General features: G+C 33.2%; 2 protein-coding genes across 6 annotated transcripts; one reads left to right on the top strand and one right to left on the bottom strand.

Moving 5' to 3' along the window:
* Positions 1-12,951: 12,951 nt before the first annotated feature.
* On the top strand, positions 12,952-19,305 carry LOC108320065 (uncharacterized). The gene is made up of 16 exons (XM_052869835.1): positions 12,952-12,997; positions 13,177-13,300; positions 15,428-15,482; positions 15,618-15,739; positions 15,896-15,946; positions 16,163-16,402; positions 16,594-16,729; positions 16,839-17,015; positions 17,185-17,340; positions 17,446-17,552; positions 17,655-17,739; positions 17,842-17,983; positions 18,281-18,440; positions 18,518-18,634; positions 18,714-18,840; positions 18,925-19,305. Exons 2-16 carry the CDS (start codon positions 13,194-13,196, stop codon positions 19,162-19,164), a joined length of 2,022 nt encoding a protein of 673 aa, XP_052725795.1. The 5' UTR covers positions 12,952-12,997; positions 13,177-13,193; the 3' UTR covers positions 19,165-19,305.
* LOC108320079 (probable mannitol dehydrogenase) lies at positions 16,211-23,369 on the bottom strand. 5 transcript variants are annotated; one of them, XR_008245796.1, is made up of 10 exons: positions 23,155-23,369; positions 22,371-22,484; positions 20,786-21,299; positions 20,426-20,579; positions 19,941-20,195; positions 18,317-18,420; positions 17,903-17,932; positions 17,705-17,822; positions 16,567-17,033; positions 16,211-16,350 (listed from the first exon to the last, which is right to left on the bottom strand). XR_008245796.1 is itself a non-coding variant. In XM_052869836.1 (6 exons), exons 1-5 carry the CDS (start codon positions 23,295-23,297, stop codon positions 19,990-19,992), a joined length of 1,131 nt encoding a protein of 376 aa, XP_052725796.1. In that variant the 5' UTR covers positions 23,298-23,369; the 3' UTR covers positions 16,227-16,350; positions 19,941-19,989. The 5 variants fall into 5 exon arrangements, 3 of the variants coding, with proteins under 3 accessions (XP_052725796.1, XP_017406908.1, XP_017406907.1); XR_008245797.1 differs by lacking the exons at positions 17,705-17,822; positions 17,903-17,932; positions 18,317-18,420; XM_052869836.1 differs by lacking the exons at positions 16,567-17,033; positions 17,705-17,822; positions 17,903-17,932; positions 18,317-18,420 and having other exon boundaries at positions 16,227-16,350.
* Positions 23,370-25,222: the final 1,853 nt, after the last annotated feature.

The raw sequence follows: 25,222 nt of genomic DNA, 5'->3' as shown, positions 1-25,222 counted from the left end.
CATTTTCCACCCCCCCCCCCCCCCGTTGTGGGGGGTTTAGGTTTTGTTCTCTTTTGCCTATTTTTGTATTGAATCTCATTTTTATTGCAAATTAATTTTGTTTTCTATTTGTACTCTTCATTCTGCGTTTTTTATTTCATTCTTGCGTTAGCATTTCTATTTCGTGCAGATTTCCAGCTTCCATTTCCATTCCAGCGTTTTGAATTCATGTTCTGTTTCGTTTTCCATTTGATTTTCGCATTCCAGCTTTGATTTTCGTTGTGCATTTTCGTCCTGATATAATATTGATTTCCAGTACTGTATTGCTGTTTGGGTTTCGTCTTTAATGTTAGCTTATATTCGCTTGGTTGATCATTAGCGAAATTGCATCGTTTCCTTGAGATTTCTAGATGGTAATTATGTTTCTGTTGCTCTGACTTGGCTAATATTGAATTTGTTTTGTGCTTGCGATTGGATATACGCTTAATTGCTTAATTGGTGTCTAATCTTCGCTTAGTTGATGAAACTGTATGGTGTAGAATTGGTTGAATATTAGCATTGCGTTTACTTAATTCGCTTTTATGAAAATATGGTTAGTCTTCGCTTAGTTCGTTAACTTATGTTCGATTAGGAGTTAGAGTAGTGTTTATTTGTTGTTAATCTGTGATTGGAATCATTGTAATTGAGTTAATGACCAACTGTTTAAAATTATTGTTCAATTCGTGTTTTAATTGCTTTATTTCAGTTCACAAAATCTCTTCACAAAACCCCTCACTAAGTGTTCGACCTATTGACTGGACCAATATTTGGTCCTTGAGAGAGGACCTAGAAGTCACTTCCTAGTCTATATTGCACTTAATTGCATATTAATTTGACTTGGGTGCGACCTCGATCAGTTGGTTACGCCACCCGTTTTCACTACTCTGACCATAAAAATGTGTGAGCTTTTCTTCCCATTTGCATTTTCTCTTGCTTTTATTTATCACCCATTTTATGATTTCACACAATTGTGGCTATTGTTGGTTACTCCAAATGTTCCTATTGGATTATTAGGTTTCCTACCTATTTGGAGAATAAGTCCAAATAATGTGGATCATTATGTCTCTCTTTATTTCGGTGGAGATGGATCAGATTAATATGGCACATTAGAGTCATTTGAAGAGAAGAAAAAGTCGAGAGAGAAAGGAAGAGAGAAAGTATTTCCCGCATAATACAAAGTCTGCACTAGTGTTTTCGTCATTGCGAAGTCTTCATCGTTGGATCTAGCTGATTTTTGGACAATGGGTTCTAGACGTAAGGTTCTTCATTCTGACCGTTTGGATCGTTAATCAGTGGTCTAGTTTCGGAGAAAATAGTCTCGCATCAGCAACTTTATTTTAGAAAAGTTTCATCTTCTTTGTTTTCATTTGTAAGCATTTGTACTTATTTAGTTTGACTTATTGAAAACACCATTTGGTGTTTTTTTATTGGAGACTCTTTTCTACCATATTGTTGATCATAGTTGATTTTTTCTTTGGTCCAGATAACTCTTGATTTTTACCCTTGCTTTGAGGGGTTTTCCAAGTTAAAAATTGTTGGTGTCTCTTTGTGCTTTGCATTCTATTTTTATTCTATTAGTTTGATGCTCCTCGCAGATTATCGCAAGAAGGGAGGTAGAATTTCTGCAGCGTTATTACTCTTTGTTAAGTTACTATTATTTTTGGCTTTTCCCATCAAAGTGGTATCAAATTTAGCTTTTTGGTTAAGGGACTGTTTAGCTTGCGTGAATGATGGAGGCACATACTAAATTGATTCCTTTGAATGGAGAAAATTATCACCTATGGAAGGGCAAGATGAATGACTTGCTATTTGTGAAAAATTTGCATCTTCTTGTTTTTGCTTCCAATAAACCAGAATCCAAGTGAGATGAAGAATGAGATTTTGAACATTAATAGGTATTTGGATTTATTAGGCAGTTTGTTGATGATAATGTTTATAATTTTGTTGTTAATGAGACACATGCAAGAAGCCTATGAGATAAGCTTGAGTCCTTATATGCTTCTAACTCAAAGACTAATAAATTGTACTTGTTGGAAATTTTTTTGCAGTTGAAGTACAAGGAAAGAACTCCTATTTCAAATCACTTGGGTGAATTTCAAGGATATTATGATCACTTAGCAAGTGTGAGTATAAATTTGATGATGATCTATTGTGACTATTCCTATTAAACTCTTTACCAGATTCGTGGGAGATATTTCGGATTTTGATGATCAGTGCTACCCCTTGGTTATATTTCTTTGCAAATGGAAGAAAGTGGTGCACTTAATGAGGAGATAAGAAGGAAGACACAGGATAATTCATCGCATTCAGAAGTGCTTGTTACAAATAATAGGGGGAGAAGCCAAAAGAAAGAACAAAATAGTGGTAAAGATAAAAACAAAACAGGGCATATAAAGAATAACTATATTTTTTAGAAGAAAGAAAGCAAAGACAAAATGGGTAAGCAAAGAGAAAGAGATCATGATTATGGGATTATATTATTACTATTACATGTGGTGACATATTTTATTTTCGTGATTATGACATTATTAATCTTGTATCCGATGAGAGCATATGGATAATTGATAGTGGTGCTACAATGCATGTTACATACAAGAAGGAGTTCTTCACATTTTATACACCTAGTGATTTTGGAGTATTGAAAATGGATAATGATGAGGTGTCTAAGGTTATTCGTGTTGGTGATGTTCACTTGCAAACCAACATAGGGATGCAGTTGTTTCTTAAAGGAGTTAAACATGCTCTAGATGTTTGCTTTAACTTGATTTTTGTGTAGGTACTTAATGATGATGGATATGATAATCACTTTGGTTCTAAAAAGTGGAAGCTCACCAAAGGTAACTTGATTGTGGCCAAAAGGGAGAAAAACATTAAGCTTTACTAGACAAAAGCTTTAGTTGCTAAAGACAATGTGAATGTCGTGTATATGGAGTCATCTTTGTGGCACTGAAGGCTTGTGCATATCAGGGAAAAGGGACTTAACTACTTAGCTAAAAAAGATATTTCAAGATTGAAGAATGCATAGTTAGAGAAATGTTCTCATTGCATGGCTGGTAAACAAACCACAGTATCCTTCAAGAAGCATCATTCCTTTAGGAAGTCGGAGCTGCTTGAATTGGTGCATTCTGATGTTTGTGGCCCATTGAAGGTAAAGTCTTTTACTGGTGCACTTTACTTTGTTACTTTTATTGATGATTTTTCCAGGAAGCTTTAGGTCTCTATAGATAAAAGACCAAGTGTTGGAAAAATTTAAAGAAATTCATGCTTTGGTTAAGAAGCAGTCAGACAAGAAGTTGAAGCACATTCGTACTGATAATATTGGTGAATATTGTGGCCCATTCGATGCTTAATATAGGAAGTATGGTACTACACATGAGAAGAGTCTTCCCCAAACTCCTCAGTTGAATGGTTTAGCAAAGAGAACGAACAAGACTTTGATTGAAAGAGTTAGGTGTATGCTTTCTAAAGTAAAATTGCCTAAGCATTTCTAGGGTAAAGCATTACTTACAACAGTGCATGTCATTAATCTAAGTCCTGCAGTTGCTTTGAACTCTAAGGTACCAAACAAAATTTGGTTTGGCAAGAATGTTACCTATGATCATTTGCGGTAAAACATTTGTTCATGTTTGTTGAGACTTTATCTCGGCAAGTGCACTGAATCGCATCAAGTAATAAACCGCTAAGTTCAGATATCGTTTCCCAAGATATTTGTTCTGATTTTGCTAATTGTATAAATTTACCGATTTAGCTACAATTACGAAGAAATTGATTTTTCTACACAATAAAAATAAAATTTTAGAATTACAAATTGATAAAAACAGTCGAGTTTAGATTCATTGGGGTTGAATTTCATGTCCAAAACTCAGTGCTCTTTCCTACCAAACATAATTCCTCTAGAATCATGCATCAACATCATAAGCAAACAAGTCTCTAATTCCTTAGATGACGAGTTCTAAACCTTCCAACAAAAACTATAATCCCTTAGATGTTTTAGAATTCAGATTTGCATTAAGAACGATGTTAAAGATGCCCAAAGGCTTCAATCTATGTCTAGAATTGAATTTCCTAGGTTGTTCTACCTAAGTCTTTGATCTTAGCGTTTTCCAATTATTCAAACCACTCAAATAGCTATGATTCCCATCATAGGCATAAATAATAAGGATAGAAGAAAAGATTCATCAAGGATTAAGCATAAAACAGAGAAGTTTACATAGAGTTTAGAAACTTTACATCCAACCCCAATGAAATGGAGTTTTAGCTACACATGCATCCAGGAAGCAAGAATGCGAAGAAATGATGGATTTGATGGTGAAAATTGGTAGTCTTGCACCTTGGAAGCACCTAAACTCGAGTTGAAGAGCTTCTGCAGCGTTCCCACTGTCCAGATATGGTTTTGTTCACGTTTTAGAGGTATTTAAATAGACCAAATCTGCCACATCAGCACCGACAACGCTTAGCGCTGGGTCCTGACGCTCAACGCCAGATTTCTAGAAAATAGGCACTCAGTGTTGGAGTCTTAGCGCCCTGAGTGCAACTCTCGACAAAGTGTAGCGCTCAGCGCTGGGTTGGGTGCTCAATCCTAGGGTTTAGCGCTCAACTCTAGGCAGTTTTGATAGCATTCTAAAATTCAAGTTCATGTGCAATTCCAAAGGTATCCAACATGGGTATTTGCTTCAAATTGATATTTTATTGTCCTAAAACATGTTCCCTTGGGTTCTTGCTTATTTTTCTTCATCAGAATGACTTCCTATTCATTTATTTCATACACTCAAACACAGTTAGTAGAGGTAAAAACAAGTATATACTAAATAAAACACATGAAAACATGAAAACACACTAAACTTGAGGATAAAACAAGGTGAAAGTTATTGAGATGTTAATTTATTCACCAAAATATATACACAAAAACACGTGAAATCAACCGTTATCAATGTTCCAAAGGATGAAAGATCCAAGTTGGATGTGAAAACAAGACAATGCATCTTCATTGGTTTTTGGTAAGGATGAATTTCACTACAAGTTGTATGACCCTGTTGAAAAGAAAGTTGTTAGAAGTTGTGATGTTTAATTCATGGAAGATCAAACCATTAAAGACATTGATTAGGTGGAGAAGTCCACACCTAAGAAAGATGGTAGTGTGGCTGATGTTGATCCAATTCAGTTGTCTGTTAATAATTTGGATACTGATGTTCATGATGATAAGTAACATGGTGTCAACACCTTAAATTACACGAATTGTATAACTATTCTACAACCTATATATATATATATATATATATATATATATATATATATATATATATATATATATTCATATAACAGGCACTTCCAATACCACCATAAGCCATGATTTATCTCTAGGTTTCACCACTTACTATTATCAAAAAAATATTTACCAGGAAACTAACAAACTTATACTACCTGAACGAAGAACACACCATGTGACCCTGCAACTTGTGATTATCCTCTACCCTTGTTCCTACCATGCTTTACTATCATCTCTTGAGTGAGCTTGAACAAACCAAAATTTTCCCCATACCTTCACCTTTAACCCTCATTATTATTTACAACCCATCAAGTTTTATCTACTCGTCATAACCCAAGCACTCCATATTGAATTTTTTTTCTCTCACCCATACGTTACATGCAACACCCATGTCGTGAGTCCCTCTATATTAGGCATGTCTAGTGAAAATACAATCACAAGCTATCCTCATGAAGTAAAAGTTAGTCTCTTTATCTAGGTAAATGTTGGTTCCTTTTTGCTTGAGTTTCAACCTCTAGACCACCACCCCACTTAGTCTTCTTCTTGTCCAGATTCTAACATTGTAACTTCCTTCACCCTTTTCTTCTCTCTTTCTTTTTTTTTTCTCTTTACTTTTAACCTAATCTTTCTCTTTTAAAGATAAACCCTACTATTCTCAACCCCTTTCTTATCACTAACAAATTCTCCCCTTTTCAGTTTTTTTATCTCCAAAACATATATACAAGTATTTTAAAAAACTATTGCCCCCGAAGACCCTCACAGATTTGTTATTATAATGTATATCTAATACCTAATATAATATATAATATATATATATATATATATATATATATATATATATATATATATAAATCTTTTTTTTTCTTTTAAACATCTCTTTCTCTCTCTTAATTAATTACCCAACGCAGATTCCCTCCCCTTCTATTTTATGATCATTATCTAATACTCTTCTCATTAATTCTCAAATAAAGTGGGCCCCACCGTTAAAAAAAAATAACACAATAACATCCCTAAAACTTGGTGCAAAATGGATTTGAGCCCAGACCCTCCATTGCACGTACATAATAGGTTTAATCATTCTGATAGTCTCTATTTATGTTAGGTTTTTTCAAATAGATCTCTTATTTTTCTTCTCAATTAACTTTCTAAAAGTGCAAAATCAGTATAATTGGATTATTGTTGCTAAATTGGGTTAACATGGTTAAAATTAAGCTGAATTATCATTGTGGAATTTATTAATTGACGTGACACATTCAGAACATGTTACGTCAAATATGTGTAATTAAAGAATAAAAAAAAGGTTTCTGAGAATTGAATTGAGGGGATCAGAAAATTAAGGTTCATGCAAATGAAATTAGGGTTCATCATCTTCAACCTTTTCCCAAATTACAAATCCTAGAGATTCTAGGGAAGAAGATAAAGCTCGCGATGAAGAGGATTGATTTCGCAGGTTCATGATTGGGTTTGAAAGTGCAATGATGACGCGATTCGAAGGAGTTTTGGTTGGTTCTGTGTTTGGCTTTCAAGACCAGGGTTTGGGCCTTTCATTTGTGGCGACGCATGGTAGATTTTGATCCGAATTGGGTGCAGGTTTACATTTCATGGTGAGGCACAGAGGCTGTTGGGATTTTTTGTTGTTTGTGTTGTAGGTTTTGAAAGGATTCGTGAAGAAGGAGAGTCGAAGGTGAACTCGGAATGAAGAAGAAGTTTCGAGATTGGATTTTCGCGAGAGAGGGTTTTGTGGTAGCGCGTTTCGCCATTCTAGTTCTTTGGGTTCTCCTCTCTTTGCAAATGCTCGCGGATTTGGCTTTGCGAGATCGTAGGTCGAAAACGTGATGAAGGCACGACGGTGGCGCGATTTATGGTGGTTGTTTAAGTGTTGTGGAGCTCGCGATGGAGTTCGCGTGGTAGCCTGAATGAAGATGAACTTGCAGTTAGGGTTATTCATAGTGGAGAATAAAGGAGTTGTGAGACCGTTGTGGCACAATGAAGATGAGTTCAATTTGGGTTTTTCTGTTTGGGGTTTTAAGGTTCATCTTGAATTGGGGTTGATTTCTGTGTTGGTGGAAGGAGATGAACTTGTGCGATTTGCGATGGAGGAGAAGGGGATGAAGGTTCTATTGCGATGGTTCGAGGAAGACGAACATAATTTTGCGATGGTGGTGGTTGTGTGGTGGCGTTTTTTGGTGGCTGCCATGGACTGTTAGGGTTTCTAATTTGGGGAAAGGTTGAAGATGATGACATGACAGAATAGGGTGACAACTTTAGCTTAACATGATGACACTGCATCTGCCACGTCAATTAATAATTCCACTTCACAATGAGAAATCACCTTAATTTTAACTTTGTTAATCCAATTTAACGACAATGACCCAACTACACTATTTTTTTCACTTTTAGGGAATCAATTGAGAAATAAAAAATAAAAAAGAACCTATTTGAGAAAATTAACCTAGATAATATATAACATAGCTCCACCACTCTAGCATTCCCTTTCATTGATAAAAATATACACCACCTCATTATATAACCTAAACAAAACCATCATTTTATGCAACAAAACAATAAAAAAAACAATGGTAAAATAAAAACATTTAAATAAAATTATTTTTCCAATAATATTTTTACCAAATAACCAAATGCTAACTTATTTCTGATATTTTTTTCGACCCTTACAACCTGTGATATTTAGTATCTAACACAATTTTAATGAAAGTAATAAAAATTACTTATTATTTTATACTAATTATAATATCATTTAATGAAATTCACATTTTTTTACACATAAATATTAATATATAAAATAATAAGAATTCCATAAAAAATAAAACGATTATTTAAAAAATATAAAATATTTAAAATATTCAATTTAAATAAATAAATATTAAAATTTAATTAAAAATACTCATATTTATAAAAAAGTTGTAACTTAATAAACCTAAAAATTTATATTATATATATATATATATATAATGTTTTTATATTTAAATATTTTAGATTATGTTCGAATCATGTATCACACTTTTCATTTGAACTAAAAATGAGCTGAATTTTAAAAATCTCTCTCGAAATCTTTTTCAACATTTTCAAACCAAAATTTATATCTTTTAAATATTTTTAAACCAAATGTATATCTTTTAAATATTAGTGAAAAAGTTGAATCTACAATCTTTCACGCTTTCTTTCTAATTACCATTAAATTCACTTTATAGCTTTAAATCCTTTGAAAGTAAAAAGGCACAAAAGGATTTTTTTTATTAAAATGGTTACTTTTAAAACTATGATTAAAAATAAACTATACTTATCGTGTATAAATGGAATTCCTGAAAGTAAACTTTGATTTCGAAAAATCATTTCTGGCATTTTTAACACTTTCTCAACATGGTTGAAAATGTCACAATTATTTTTTCAGTACAACATGTTTTGTTTTTAAAGCTTGATAGATTAAAAATTTTATAGAACAATATTACATTTTTATATAAGAAGAAAAAAAGTCATACAGATAAGTACGTCATCTCATCCAATAAGAAAGTATTTTAAGAAATAAGAAATGAACCCCCACAGAAAGTTCCTTCCCAAGGAGTATATATTCCCCTGGTCTACCTTCCTTTAGTATATAATAAATTCTTAACAAATATAATAAATGAAGACCCACGCATAAACTTTCCTCACCAGGTGTATGTTGCCCCTAAGTGTACCTTCCCAAGTTTCATCTGAGTAAAAGAAAAATCACATTTTTAACCTTTTTTATTTATAAAATATTTTAACATTAATTAATGTTTTATTTTTAACCATTTTTATTTCTAAAATATTTTAACTTTTCATGAAAAGCACAATTTTAAAAAAAGGATATTAGTAAATTTATAATACAGTTAATTAATTTTCTTAATATATGTGATTTATTTTGTCAATGCACTTAAAAATTAGGCCAATATGCTCCTTGTTTATTTGGCATTGCATAATTTTTGAAAAGTCAAAATATTTTGACGTGTGCTAATTGTCATGTGTTGATTCTTTTCTAGACCTCAGCACTTGTCTTCTATCTCTTCTAGTATGATTCCTTGACGTTTTCTAACTAACTAGACATTTCACTTTCACATTACGTCATCAATTGTGTCCATTTCTTGTTTCTTATATTTTACATTTTAAAATGCATTTTTATTTAATATATCTTTTACGTTAAGAATTAAATTTGACATTTTCTTATTTTTTGTCTAACCTAATTGTTTTTAACGAATGTAATAGAAATATTAAAAAGTATAATCCAATAAAGTTTATTAAATTTTTTATTATAAAGTCATCCAAATTTAAATTTATTTGAGTATTAGTAATATGATTATTATTTATTATTATGTTATTATTAATTATATTGATATTATATCTTTGAAGTAAGTATTATTTTAATGGAACATAAGAGTTCTTTTTAACAGTATATCCGGTAAGATTATTTGACACTCATTGTGAGATCGATAACTGAATATTTGATCTCTTAAACACTATATTGTATAAGATTAGTCATTTCTTTTAGACCTCGATTAGGGATTTATGTTCCTACCACACTCAATAATCTCACATCATTTAGAAATTGAGGTCAAACGCAGTTTAAATACTCACGTGTCATTCCATCCTCCAATGCGCTTTTTAAAAATAAAATAGTGATTGACCTAATAATATTACTTGCTAGATTGGGATCGGAACAACAATGAAATTAATTTTAAACACATTTAGAATCATTAATTGTAAAATGTATAAAAAACTAATCTTGATTTTAAAATAAGGCTTAATAGCCTCTTTTTCCCCAGTTGTGCTCGGTTGTGTCAATTTGGTCCTTGGTTTTAAAAAAGTGTCTACTTGGTTCTGACTTAGTAAAATTTGTGTCAATGTTATCCATTCCGTTAAAAAAAACAAACGGAGTTAATAATCTGATGATATGGCAGTTTCTTTTCAACTTTTTTTTAATCTTTGGGCCACATATTCCCTCCTCCCACGTCACGTCAGCTTTGTCTTCCCCAAACAGTAGAAACCCTAATTCTTCCACCGTCAGCCAAACCCTATCCGCCACCACCACCTTGTAGCGCCGCAACAGTGAAGTCCAAACCCTATCCAACTGTGCTGCCACCACCCACACCGTCAATGCCGCAAAGAACCTGCAACCACCACATCATCTTTCACCAACATCGTCTTTCACCATCAATGCCGCAACCACCCACACCGTGAAACCCATCCACCACCATGAACCATGCCGCGTTGTCACCACCATGTCGCGTCGTCACCACTATGCCTAAAATCGCACAACCAGGTTCGAACCTACCATCCATCATCAATCTCGCGCAACCCAAATCACCAACAACAACATCATCTTCTTCCTCACGATTAAGACCCAGAAAAATTCCCAATTTTAAACACCCAATTCGCGCAAAATAGAAATGAAGGCTTAGCATGTGGCAGCCCTTCCCCACCCAAAAATTAGGGTTTCAGATTGGGGAAGAGTGCTTCTGCGCCGTTAACTCGCGAGAATTGGGGTTCGGCCTTCCCATCTGCGGTGGCTACTGGTAACGTGATGGTGTTTGGCGAATTGGAGGTCTTTTCCTTTTTGCAGGTGGTGAATTCAAGTGGATGGAGGTGCGAAGATGCGAACTCAGATCTCGTAGGATGAGGCTTTTTTTTCTGATTTTGTGGTTTGCATGTTTGGGCTTGGAGAAGGTGATGGAGGTGTGGTGGTTGCAGGTTCTCGTGATCCTGCAGGGAGAGGTTCGCTCTGCGGCAGCGGCGGCATGGCGATTTAGGGTTTTGCTTGGTGTGGTGATTTCTGGTATGCAGGTTTGGTGATGGTGAAAATTGGTGGCGGAGCTCACGGGTTTGATGGAGGTGGGAGATGGTGGTCGCGGCAGCTTGCGTGAGCTCGTGATGGATGGTGCCTTGCGGCGGCTTTGTAGCGCGGGTGGTGGTCTAATGAAGATGTTTCATGGTGGCGGCAGCGCATGATGTTAGCAGCGTCGTAGCTATTGACGGCGACGATTGTGGATAGTTCGTCAGTTAAGGATGGTTCGGCAGCTAAGGTTTGATGCTTGATGGAAGTTAGGATTTCTGAAGATGGTGATGACGTGGCAGCCAAGTTTATACTGTAAAATCCACCTCATCTCTCATTAACACGTTACCAATTTATACTACCATATCATCAATTCATTAACACCGTTAGTGTTTTTTAACGGAAGAGACAAAACAAACACAAAATTTCCCAAGTCAGGACCAAGTAGACACTTTTTTAAAACCAAGGACCAAATTGACAAAACCAAACACAACTGGGGACAAAAGAGGCTGTTAAGCCTTAAAATAATCATAGAACTTAACTTATTGTTAATGGTTTACCTAACGCTTTCAAATGCCAAATATGCCAATATATATCGAAAAGGAAATAATAGCATTATTGCTTGTGCCCCACTTTGATCTATTGTCATCTTCATAGAGAGTAAAACAGTATATAAATCATTTAGTGGTTGAGTTTATAAGGTTTGCCTATGTTCACATCAATTTAATATATGGTAGAAATAAACACAATTTCAGAAATACAAGAATTATATAAAACGAACATATGTATCATAAACACAAGACTTTTGTATTACAAAAAATAGAAGGTTGAAATTGTGTTTGTAAAATACGATTTCTTTATTCAAGCAAATTATATTTTACTTTTGTGATTTTTTTTACCATTTTTCTATTCTGGTAATTTTTTTAGAGAAATTACACAAAAGTGATAAAATTTGCTGGAAACTAAATTTCTTTCTTGATTAAAAGTAGGTTTTGTTTTTGAAACTGGGGGCAGGTTTGCAGGTTTTTCTTGCCTATTCACTTAGGAGATTGAAATTTAAATCCAGATATATTTTTCTAATGTAAGTCCTTTTAATATGTACCTTAATAGCATATTGTGTAGGCCTAACAAGAGGTGGGTCATTCAGTACTAACAATGACTAAATTTTCATTATTTTCTAATCCTAAGGATTAGGTATGTACCAAACGCCCCTCGCTTTACATGTTGGAATATAATTAAGCTAGAAAAATTTCGGTGTTTAATTATATCTATTGACAAATTGATATCATGCCACTATAGTTTAATTCTACGTACGTCGTCATTCTGGCATATAAGGATACGAAAGCCCTTAACAAAATCCCATATTATTAATGGTAAAAAGAAAGTCAATTTTGTTAATTGAATTTGCAGTTGTAAAGTGTTATTCAGTATTTAAAAAGGTTGTTACTAGGAGTTGGTTATAATTAAGTATCAACATTCATGAAACGTATTTTTCAAGTTTATTCACGTATCTTTTAGTTATGCGTATTTTCACACATATTTTTTTTAATTTTAAGTATATTTTTATAGTACGATATACTAAAAATTTACTTTTTTTTAAAATGTTAAATTCAACGTTACCCTCTTAATTCATATGATAGAAGCTTTTGCCGAATTTATCCTCATAATTATTTCTTAAAAGTTCACGTACATAAAAGGAGTATTTGTATACATATATAAGGTGCATTCACTTCCCACACGTTTTTTGAAGGGGCATATTAAGGTTCCAAAGAGATTTAATATAGAAAAACAATTCCAAAGAAAAATATCTATCATCAAATATTCATCTCCTGTACGTATTTGGTTTTCTGCAACTCTATTATCGGTTTTCGCAAAAAAAAAAAAAAACAACGGTGAAAGTCAAGGTTTGTGTGTTCTTCAGAATCTGAATACTAGATTTATCTCTTTTTTTCCGTTATAAGATAGTTTGCCGCATGATACTATGGAACAGCGCTCTCAGTTTTTTTTTTTTGCTCATTTTGGCATTCTTTGACATGTTCTTCTGACCTTTATAACCAGTAATGAAGCTTCAAGTTATTTGCAGGTTCATATTAGTAAGAGATGATGGTGGAAACTAATAATATCCAACGGTGGTTTAGAATGGCGTTGCTTCTCAGCTTAATCTTCTTCGGTGCCTGCTCTGACACTGCTGAGAGTGTCTCGTTTAGGTTCTCCCTACTCTTGTTTTTCTTCATTATAGTCAGCAATGTTGCTTTTTCTCTATGCTTATCTTTGTGTGACTGAATAAACAAAAAAGGAAACATAAGATGAGAAAACGCAACTCAGAAGGAAGACATCATGAAAAACTAACTACTTATCAGCAGTCATGTTAGTGTATGGTTTCTCTGTGACATGGTGCTTTTCACTTGCATCCATTACTTCATGGTAGAAAAAGAACATGTTTCAAGTTAGCCATGAAAAAGAGTTTCCATGCATTCTTTGACTATCTCAAATGCCTCGTTTATGTTTTCCTTTGTGTGATATTGAGTCTACACATAGATGGCCTGCATTTAATGACGCAAAATTTGATGAAAATGCAATTCACTATAACTTCTTTTAAGTCTCACCAAATGCATTATTCAAAAAGACACTTGATCATAATAGTATAGGCTGATGGTCTACTTCACAAACAACCGAATCTTCCTTTCAAAACATAACAACAATTTAAAGTTCACGCACCTAAAATTGAAGTCTGTCATTTTTCTCATTTATATATGTCTTACTTTGCATGTTTATATCTCCATCTTCATCGCTTTGCACTCATCAATATTCTATTTTTTCTCTCTCTCTTTTCATCTACATTTTATATACTAAAGATGGGACGTACATAAAATAGACATGGTAACGTTTAAATTACTGTTTTTCCTCCTCTCTTTCTCCACCAAGAAACCTTATTAATTTTAATCCTATACTTAAATATAAATAGTTTGAAAAAGAACTAGATTTTAAATAAAGCTATGTTAATTATATATATTGCGATGAATTTTTTTTTTACCTTTACTCCATATAACTGAATAGATATACGTGTGTGGGGACTCGGGCAGTTTTACATTAATTGATGCGCATAGATAGGTGAAAGTAAATCATTTTTCAAAACTGAACAACTTAAGTTGCCAAAATGTCTAATAGTAACTGCCCTTGACATTAAATGTCATCTTTCTCCTCCTCCAGAACATAATGTGGCAAAAGTTTAATTAAAATTTGAATTTATTTTACTATTTAATTCATATATGAAAAAATAATGATTTTTTTAAGAATATTTTTTCAATAATTATATATATATATATATATATATTATAATATCAATATAAAAACTTATATTATAGCGTATTAATTTTAAACTCGTTATATTATATTTACTTTTGTTTTGTTATTATAAAGATAAAAAGGAGTGTGGGAGTTTTTATTAGTTTTTCCTCGCAAATTAATATGCGAAGTTACTTTTTCTATATTTCATTCTGTTTGGAAGTAAAAGGAATGCGAGGGGAGGTTTTTAAAAATGGAAAATAAGTGAGTTTTATCCTTTTTTGCAGTTTTATTAAAAATATAAAAATAAAATAAAATGAAGATATTATTTTAAAACGAATATAAACAAAAAGTTATTATTCTTATCTGAAAAATCATATCTTCTCTTCAGTTTTTCTAGCAAGGAAGAGAAATGAAAACATTTTTAGGTGAGTTCAAATGTTCTTTTTCCCCCCATTAATCCACTCTTATTGATGTTTCAACCAATGGGCAACGTCTTTTATCCGTTTTCTTTTTAAATCAAATGATGAAAGCGGTTGTGTTTTGTTTCCAATTCCAATATTTAGGTTTCCAAAAACGTTCTTTTTCATGAATTACAATCATAACTAAGCATAACATACAGGTTTTGGAAAAGGGAAAAACAATAAACCTTTTTGTATAACTAAATATCAAATTATATTATTATTATTACTATAATGTACATTTTTACATTGCTTATTATATATATATATATATATATATATAACCTTTTTATATCAATTTTTCTTTTTTAAGTTACTCATTATTTTATCATTTTCTAATAAAATAATCATAGAAAGTATTGTAAAACTATGCATTCAGTTTAGACTCAACTCGTTCACACGGACATCTTAATTTTGTCCTTATCTATTACACATTCATTTCTTTTTATCTTTCTTCCTATCATATCACATCATTTATAAATATATCATTTTTCATTTCTCTTTGAATGTTACTAGGTGTAATTATTCCCTTTTATCCTCTCTTTGAATTTTAACTTTCTTCTTTCCCTGCGATACTCCCATTTGCAGAAGAGGTTTGAAGACTACTCCTGCTGCTGTCAAGCTGAATAAATATGAAGACCAGGTGATAAATGTTCTTTTTAATGATAGAATTCTTCAGGATATTGAAAAAAAGAAGAAGGAAATAACCATTAATTGACCTGAATTTTGTGGTCAAATACTTAGGTTTTAACAGCTGAAGTCTTGAGATGATTTTCAGGTAGTGATTGAAAACGGAATAGTTTCCCTCAATTTGTCAAATCCCGAAGGCTATATTATTGGACTATACTATGACGGAACTCATAATATACTTAATCAAAAAAATGAAGAATTTGATAGAGGGTATGTGCATATCTTACAACATTATGCTAAATAAATTACATCCCAGTTACCATCGATTTTCTTAAAATGTAAATTATGGAAAAAAAAGTTAATTTGATCCACATTAAGTCACGTTTAGTTTTAAACATATAAATAACCTGACTTACATAATTATAGGTACTTGGACGTTGTTTGGAACGAAGCAGGAAAACCTGGGATCTTTGAGAGGTATACTTTATTTGTATTATTTTACAAAACATTCATTGATTTTCTCTTCTATCTACAAATTTGATCAACCTCCATTCTTGTATCTTCTTAGTTATATGATATATTAATAATAAAAGAGAATATCGAACTTAAATTCACTCATTGTCACTAGTGCTCAGTCACTATTATTTGCTAGATAGCAAAAGTAATAATAAAGTAACGTATGCATGCATGCAGAATCAATGGGGCAGATTTCTCAGTAATTGAAGCAAGTGATACTGTGGTGGAGGTTTCCTTTCTAAAAACATGGAAAGCTTCCATGCAAGGCTCAAGTGTCCCCATAAACATAGACTTAAGGTATATATTGCGCAGAGGTGATTCTGGGTTTTATTCATACGCAGTATTTACTCGTCCACCAGGATTACCTGCAATCACGGTTTATCAAATCAGAATAGTTTACAAACTCGACGAAGACAGGTAACTAGCAAACTTTTACTGTCAAACAAGTTAAAAAACATTTTTTGCCTTTGATTTTGGAAAAATTAATTTTAGTAATTTTCATTGACTCGTAAAATACAATGTTTGATTAGTTTGAAGTTATTATCATTTTAAAAGTGGAAGAGTAAAAAGCAATGCGTAACTTATTAACAACCAAACCAATGATGCAGGTTCCACTACATGGCCATATCTGATACAAGGCAAAGGAAGATGCCAACTGCAGAAGACAGAAGAACGGGCAAGGTGCTTTCATATCCTGAAGCTGTTCTCTTAACCCATGCAACTGACCCACAAATTCGAGGAGAGGTGATTCTTTCTTTGGTTATGCCTCTGGTTGAATTGACATTGATTTTTTCTATTTTTCTTTTTGTTGCCTATAATGTGTGTGAATCGAAGACGTGTTTGTTGGGTTTAGGTTGATGATAAATATCAATACTCGACAGAGAACAAAGATAACTCTGTTCATGGGTGGATTGCAGAGGATGATTCAGCACCAGTGGGTTTCTGGGTGATAACTCCCAGTAATGAGTTCCGCAATGCTGGGCCCGTTAAACAAGAACTCACTTCTCATGTTGGCCCAACTTCTCTTTCCGTAAGACCTGACAAATCCCTGAATCCATCAACAATTCCTTATTAGAGTTTCCTCTTGTATTAAACATGTTACAGAAAATTATAATACTATGTTAAACATGTATAATACTTATGTACTTCTGTTTTCGTTGTTGTTGTTGTTCTAACTTTGTTATTGTTTGTGTGTGCAGATGTTTACTAGCACTCATTATGCTGGCAAGAAGGTAATCATAGCATTTGATGAAGGGGAGACTTATAAAAAGGTTTTTGGGCCAACTTTTGTTTACCTTAACTCTGCTCCAAGCAAAACTCAGTTTAAGTCTCTGTGGTCAGATGCTGTAGAACAGGTCATTATTATTACCTTTAACACTCACATATGATCATTCATTGTACGTTATTCGAGTGAAGTATTATATTATGACACAACATATTGTTGCTATTCGGTAAATTAGTTATCCAATGAAGAAAGAAAATGGCCTTATGATTTCATCGGATCAAAAGATTTCATTCCACCCAGTCAACGGGGAACGGTGTCAGGAAAACTTCAAGTTAAAGATGGGTATATGATAATACTTTATTTGCCTTCATTTTATTGTTTGATTACATATAAACAACTTATATAGGTGAGCTGAATTCCTAATTGCTTTTTCTAATTCATCAGGGGAGGGACGGCTCAACCAGCTAAAAGTTCTTACGTTGTTCTAGCTCTACCTGGAGACGCAGGATCATGGCAAATAGAAAGCAAGGTACAATTGGTGTAGGAGTCAATCAGTTTTAATTTCTTGAACTTTGAATGGCTAGTGAAACATTCAGCTGAAAAGTGTTTGACCTGTACATGATATTCACAGGGTTATCAATTCTGGACTCAAACTGACAAAGATGGAAGCTTCTCAATTACAAATATTGTACCTGGGAAGTACGCCTTGTATGCATGGGTCCCTGGTTTCATAGGAGATTACAAATATCCAATTAATGTTGGTATCACACCAGGTAACATATCTTCTTCTCTCAAGTATGCTAAGCATAGAATAATTATGCTTTTATCCAAAGATATAGACCGCAATTGATTCATGGCATGGCATTAGAATGCTGTTCACTTTTGTTGTCTTGATAAAAAGTTAGTTTTCAGTTGAAGGTACAGTAAACCTGTGCAGAGTTAACCCTTCAAGCTTTAATTGTTTAAATGTAAATTCGTTTGCGTAATTTTACAGATTCACTTAATAATTCAAACTTTTGAGATGTTATGATACCCAGATTAATTATAACTTCATGTAAAATGTGCTGTAGGAGACAACATCAACTTGGGTTCACTTGTATACAAACCTCCAAGAAATGGTCCTACTTTATGGGAAATTGGGATACCAGATAGGTCAGCTGCAGAGTTCTATGTACCAGACTATTACCCAGAGCTTGTGAACAAATTGTACCTAAAGGATAGCAAAAATGGGTTAGCCCAATACTCATTGTCAACAACAAATTTTGACACTATTTTCAGTTTTTCTGAAAGAATTTCTACCGTGACAGGTTTAGGCAATACGGCTTGTGGGGACGTTACACTGATTTATATCCAACAAAAGATCTTATTTTCACAGTCGGTGTTTCTGACTATCATAAGGACTGGTTTTATGCTCAAGTTACCAGGTAAACTTTTTCAACATATAGAAATTTTATGATTGTCATCATCAGTTTTCTCTTCTAAATTACACACTGATGCATGCAGGAGCACAAAAACGAGTAAATTCATGCCAACCACTTGGCAGATTCAATTCCAGCTTGAGAATATCATAAAGGGAGCAAACTACACACTGCAATTGGCCTTGGCATCTGCCACTAATTCTAAATTGGAGGTAGAACAATTTACTTTTTCCATAATTGATCTTTGTTTTCTACTGTGACTGTTGTGTCTAACATGCTTTGAGATGGATGATCAGGTTAGGTTCAACAAGCCAAATTCAAACCCTCCAGACTTCGCAACAGAAGGGCTAATTGGCTATGACAATGCCATAGCAAGGCACGGCATCCATGGATTGTATGAGTTGTATAGTGTAGGTGTAGATAGTAATCAATTGGTAAAAGGAAAAAACACCATCTATTTGACACAGTCAAATGCCAAAACTCCATTTGAAGGAATTATGTATGATTATATTCGTTTGGAAAGTCCTACTACTTAAAAATAAACCTAATTGTGCCTTGACTTGTAGTTGAGCAATCTGCATTAGGATTCTCTCATCTTGTAATTTGCTGACAAGCATGCATCAATAACATCAGCTTTTACTATCGTATAGGAATCATGAAATTATAGGAAAAGAATAAAACCAGTATTTTTCGTTTAATATACATATCTTTTCTTGCTTGTTGTATTTATACGATGAAGAATATTGATATTGTAACAATTCCAAAAATAGAGGTAGTTGCTTACGGGCCATAACTCTCTCTCTGGACACACATAAAGAAAGATAAATCAACCATTAGCTAACTTTCACACTAATTAGAACTATTCTAACCACATAGCACACACAATAGAAGCACCCATACACACATATCACCTAAGGATAGACCATTATACCATTCTCTGGTACCGTAAATATAACAACTCCACAAATAGAATAGATTTATCTATCGAGTCAATACATCATTTATATTAAGCAAATCTCTAATCATAGCAAAGCACATTTTTAAATATTAATATTTTCCGTTCATGCATTTCTAAATTATTAAAGAATTAAACAGCCACAACTACACTATCGATGTTATTTTCATTGTTCATCAGAATACCAACCAATTATTGAAAGAAAAATACATAGAATGTGAATTACATTTAGTATTATTCAGTAACATGATTCCAGTGAAGCACGTTTTCTTCAATCTAAAATGTATTCCACTTTATTAATTGGCTCAACAATGTATAAGAACAGCAAGAAAAAAGATTGCTCAATCTTTTTCTTACCCTAAGTTCAGTCTCTGAAGGCTGAAACATATGCCAGCAAATTCTTCATTCAGGAACTTGGCTTCAACGTGTTTCCAATATCAATAACAAATCGATACTTCACATCTGATTTGAGGAGGCGTTCCATTGCAGTGTTCACATAATCCATTTCAATAACTTCGATATCAGGTTTCACATCATGTTTCGCAGCAAAGTCGATCATTTCTTGCGTCTCTTTCATCCCTCCAATTGCACTGCCACCAACCAGCTTCCTTCCTGCCAATTGTGTACAGTTATACTGAGTTTCAAAATAAAATTAAGTACATTTTCATTCTTATACAGACTAGATCCAAGGTTGGAAAAAGTGTTTATTATTACTATACTTTTAACTTAAATGTGAAGAGTTCTATATTCATCGTGGGCAGTGATATTTTTCTGCATTTTTTTCTCAATACTAAGAAAGAAGTGTGTAATTGATGGCATTATTTTTTATGCATGCTTATTACCCGTAAGTAAGGCAAATGCTGGAACCTCCAGAGGCTTCTCCGGTGAACCAATCATGACTAATTTACCATTAGTCTTCAACAGGCCAATCAAAGGCACGAGAGAATGATTAGCAGAAACTGTGTCAATGATTCCATCAAAGGTTCCCATTACAGCCTACATAGACATTTAGTGAGGAACATTAGAAGTTGGTGAATGCTTTTACTTGCAATGAAGAAGCAACTTTATACAACATGTAACTAGTGACAAAAAACAATTTTCATGTAATTTCTTAAAGATGTCACCAAAAATTTTGAAACCCTTGTATTTTGAAGAAAAAAAGAAGCTAATTTTGGTTTCTAAATTTTGTGAGTGGTAATTACCATCATCTCATCTTGTTTATGACTAACAACAAATGAGTCAGCTCCCATATGTTCAATTGCTTCCCTCTCTTTACTGGGAGATGTACTAATCACTGTAACCTTAAGCCCAAGAGCTTTGGCAAACTTGACAGCCATGTGACCGATTCCACCAAGACCAACCACAGCGATATGAAGTCCAGGCTTGTCAAGTCCATAATATTTCAAAGGGCTATACACTGTGATTCCAGCACAAAGGAGAGGTGCAGCAGCATCAAGAGGTAGGTTATCTGGAATTCGAACCACGAAGTGTTCATCTACAACCATTGAGTCAGAGTAGCCTCCGTATGTTATGGTGCCATCAACATGCTTGCCACTGTATGTGAAAATCATTTTGGGACAATAATTCTCGAGATCTTCACTACAATTCTGACAGGATTTACAGGATCCAGCCATGCCCCCTACACCAACTCTGTCTCCAACTTTGAACTTTTTCACCTTGCTTCCCACTTCAGTCACCACACCAGCAACCTCGTGTCTGCACAAATTCCAATCAAATTTAACATGTTACATGATGAACTGACCTTCACTAGTGTTGTAAGATTCAATCTCAGGTGAAACTGCACGGCTTCGGAAATTATCTGACTATTTTCAATTTGAGTAAACTTTTAAATCAGCCCTTCACATACTAAAGACAAATTTATTTGTACAAGGAGAAAGGAAAAAATATGAAAAACAAAAAGAATGTTCAAAAAAATTTGAGACTGTTACCTTTTTAATTGAATAAACTTGTGGCCACGTAAGTTGGTGTTTGTTTGTGTATTTTTCTATGTTAATAAATATATATTTATATTAAAAGAAATTTAGAGATTGAGAAAAGAAATAATAAATATTTGTAAGTTAAATATATTTTTGTTTCTAAACTATCATGTGTTTTTTGGTCACTCTTCCAAACTTTGTCCTATTTGAGTTCTCCTCTTTTTAGAAGATAAATTTTATAGTATTTTTTTATATATACTGTGAAAACATATGTGTTACCTCCATGCGTTACAAAAATGAATATAAATAATTTTTGTAATATTCACTATAATTAGTTATATATTCACTATAATTGATTAGATTATATAATTTTTTAATAATATTTACATTTTTATTTGTTTATTATAATAATATAAATAATTAATATAATATTATTAAAAAGAAAATAAGATTTTTAATTAAGTTACATTAGTCATATTTATTATAAACTTTCAATTAAATCTATTCATTTTATTTTAATTCAAAAATGAAAATAAATTATTTCTTAAAAATATTATTTATGGATTTCAAATAATAATCATCAAAAAAGTAAAAAGGGTCATACAAATAGAGTTATTTTAAAAAGGTTAAATATTAATAATAAATTAATATTTTAACACAAAATTCCTAAAAATTCATTATTTTCTTCTGGATTCAGACTTTATACACTCTTTAAAAAAAATCTTACAAATAATGACAAATCACTCTAACCTAATACACATCATTTTCAAAAATTATCTAAAATGAATCCCTACAAATACCTAGGAAAAATAAAAGTCAGCAAAAGGAAAAGAAAAGGACATATACGTACCCAGGAACAATAGGATAGATTGAACAGCTCCACTCATTCTTTAACATATGTAAGTCTGAGTGACATATTCCACAGTACATTACTTTAATTGCAACATCTTTCTCTCCTGTTGCCCTGCAAAAATCATACATCTCATCATTTCTTCAAAACTCAATTAAAAATTAAATTATCACTCAAGATGCTTATTTATTTTCGCACTCAAGAAATACAAAATTATTAAATATTTTTTCTATTATCAAATTTAACTTATATTATATATTGAAAGGGTTTTTCTATTAAAACTATTGATATCTTTTTTATGATTGTTATCAGCACTTTCTATTATTGTTGCTCCCAATGAGTAGTAATAAGTTTGTAAATTTATTTAGAATTCTTTAATTATTTTTTATTGTTGCGTTGTTGTTTCCTCTGCCATTATATTCAAATCCTAGCTCTCTAATTATTTTATTTTACTTTTGGGAAAATATTTTTTCCACTATGTAGATCATTTGTATTTTAGCCCTTATTAAAAATTTAAAGAAAACTAATTCAACATCGGTAAAATGTAAAGAGAAATAAAACAGTACAAAAAATCAAGGGAAGAAAAAAATAACAATAAACAAGTTAAAAATAAAAAATTCATTAAAAAATGTTGAGATCTAGATGTTAGAGACAGAGAAAAACATATTTCAAGTCAATAATTCATACTTTGTCCCATTGATGAATTATCCTTGAAAACAAAAGAAAAATTAATGAATAAAAGTAATTTGAAAAGATGAAATAAGGAATGGTAGACGGTGCATACCTTCTGGAGAAGTTGAAAGGGAAGAGAATACCAGAAATGTCCCTGGCTGCCCATCCAAATGCCTTGTTGGGATGCTCTGTCTCTGGTGATGAAGCCATTTCAATTGCAGAAGACAGAGTACTAAGAGAGTGAAAACGTTCCATGTTTTAATGCTTATCTAAAACAGTGGTTTATAAAACAGCGGCTCTGAGATAAAGCAAGAGCAGAAGCCCTATTTAATGAGGGATGCCAACTGCTGCAATTAATTGAAACACAGATTGGACCAGAAATAAGTCAATGTGTTTAATGATGAAGAATATATTTGGCGTTTTCTTTCATTTTATTACATAAATTTAATAATAAATACATTTATTAATAATAAAGTCCTCTAGTTGAAATGAGTTCTAATTTTGAAAATAGTTGAAATGAGTTCTAGTTTTGAAAATAGTAACAATTACATTATTTCTATTAAATGTTCTCTCGAACTACGTTATTAGATGGTTGTTGAATTAGATTCTTTCTATTAAATGTTTTCTCGAACTACATTATTAGATGGATGTTGAGTTGTAACAGATATGTGATTATATGAAATTTTTATTTAAATTAAATACTAGTAGAAAAATAACATTTTATAATGTACAAAAATGTATTATGACATAACAAATTTTATACGTTATAATATGTGATATATTATTATGTATATATTTTTATATGTTATAATATGTGATCAACATATCGTAATGTAAATTATTTAGTACGTCATAATATATGTTTTTTTAAAAAAAAATTATTATTATTATATTTGACATCCAATCAAATTATAATAATATTTTTATATTATTATCTCATCCCATCAATTTATAATTAATATAACTTTAAATAAATAAATTTAATGACCAATATTTTCTCCATCCACTACAACAAAACATGGAATTACCGACGGCTTTTTATCGACGGACTTAGTTCCGTCGGTAAATGATGCATTACCGACGGCTTTTACCGACGGATGCAAAAAAATGTATTTTACCGACGGATATGGGCCTTCGGTAATTACCGACGGCCAAAAGCCTTCGGTAAAGCCTTCGGTAATTACCGACGGCCAAAAGCCTTCGGTAAAGCCTTCGGTAAAAAGAGCGGCAAAATTCCCGCCCATTTTTTCACTCTCTCTAGGCAAAGTTTATACATTTTTATCACTCACAAATCGCTTCCTCTACTATATTTCTCACCTTTTCTCACCTTCTCTGCCCCCATTTTTCTCTACTGTGCAACCATCTTCCCACACTGTCACCGGTGCCGCTGGGAGAACGCCACCGCAGCCTTTGGGAGGACGCGACCGCTGCCATGGGAGGACGCCACCGTTGTTGTGGGAGGACGCCGCCGCTGCTGTGGGAGGGCGCCGCCGCTGCTGTGGGAGGACGCCGCTGCTGCTGTGGGAGAAGTGCCGCTGCCGTGGGAGAAGCGCCGCTGCCGTGGGAGAAGCGCCGCTGCTGCCGTGGGAGAAGCGCCGCTGCTGCCGTGGGAGAAGCGCCGCTGCCGTGGGTGAAGCGCCGCCGCCGTCACTGGAGAGCACCACCGTTGCCATGGGAGAACACCACCGTGCAAGCTTCACTGCCATTTGGGATTTTTTCAATTTTAGGGTTTCTAAAACAATTAAAGAACCGAAGTGTAGCCTCTGATTTTTGTTTTGGAATGAATAAAATTGTTGTTTTGGTTTAGGAATGAAGAAATTTGGGTAAAAAAAACTGAAAAACGAAGGATACAGGAGAAGGGGAAAGAGGAAGAAGATGAACCAGATCGACGTATTTACCGAAGGCTTTTGGCCTTCGGTAAAGCCTTCGGTAATTACCGACGGCCACAGGCCGTCGGTAATTGTTAGCGACAAGAGATTTACCGACGGCTCGATGGCCGTCGGTAGGCCGTCTGTAAATGTCTTTTTCCGACGGCTTTTGGCTGTTTCCGAGGGATTTGGGCCTTCGGTAATGCCCTTTTTTTTTGTAGTGATCCCACCTCTACCTAATTTAATAACATTGTAATTTGTGTGCCAGAATTCTTTATTTGACACTAAAGATAAATATATGAACACAAACTC

This window comes from Vigna angularis, chromosome 10 (assembly GCF_016808095.1).
Source record: "Vigna angularis cultivar LongXiaoDou No.4 chromosome 10, ASM1680809v1, whole genome shotgun sequence".
NCBI lineage: Eukaryota > Viridiplantae > Streptophyta > Magnoliopsida > Fabales > Fabaceae > Vigna > Vigna angularis.
Note: the sequence above shows the minus strand (reverse complement) of the source record. Positions and strands in the feature narration are given on the sequence as shown.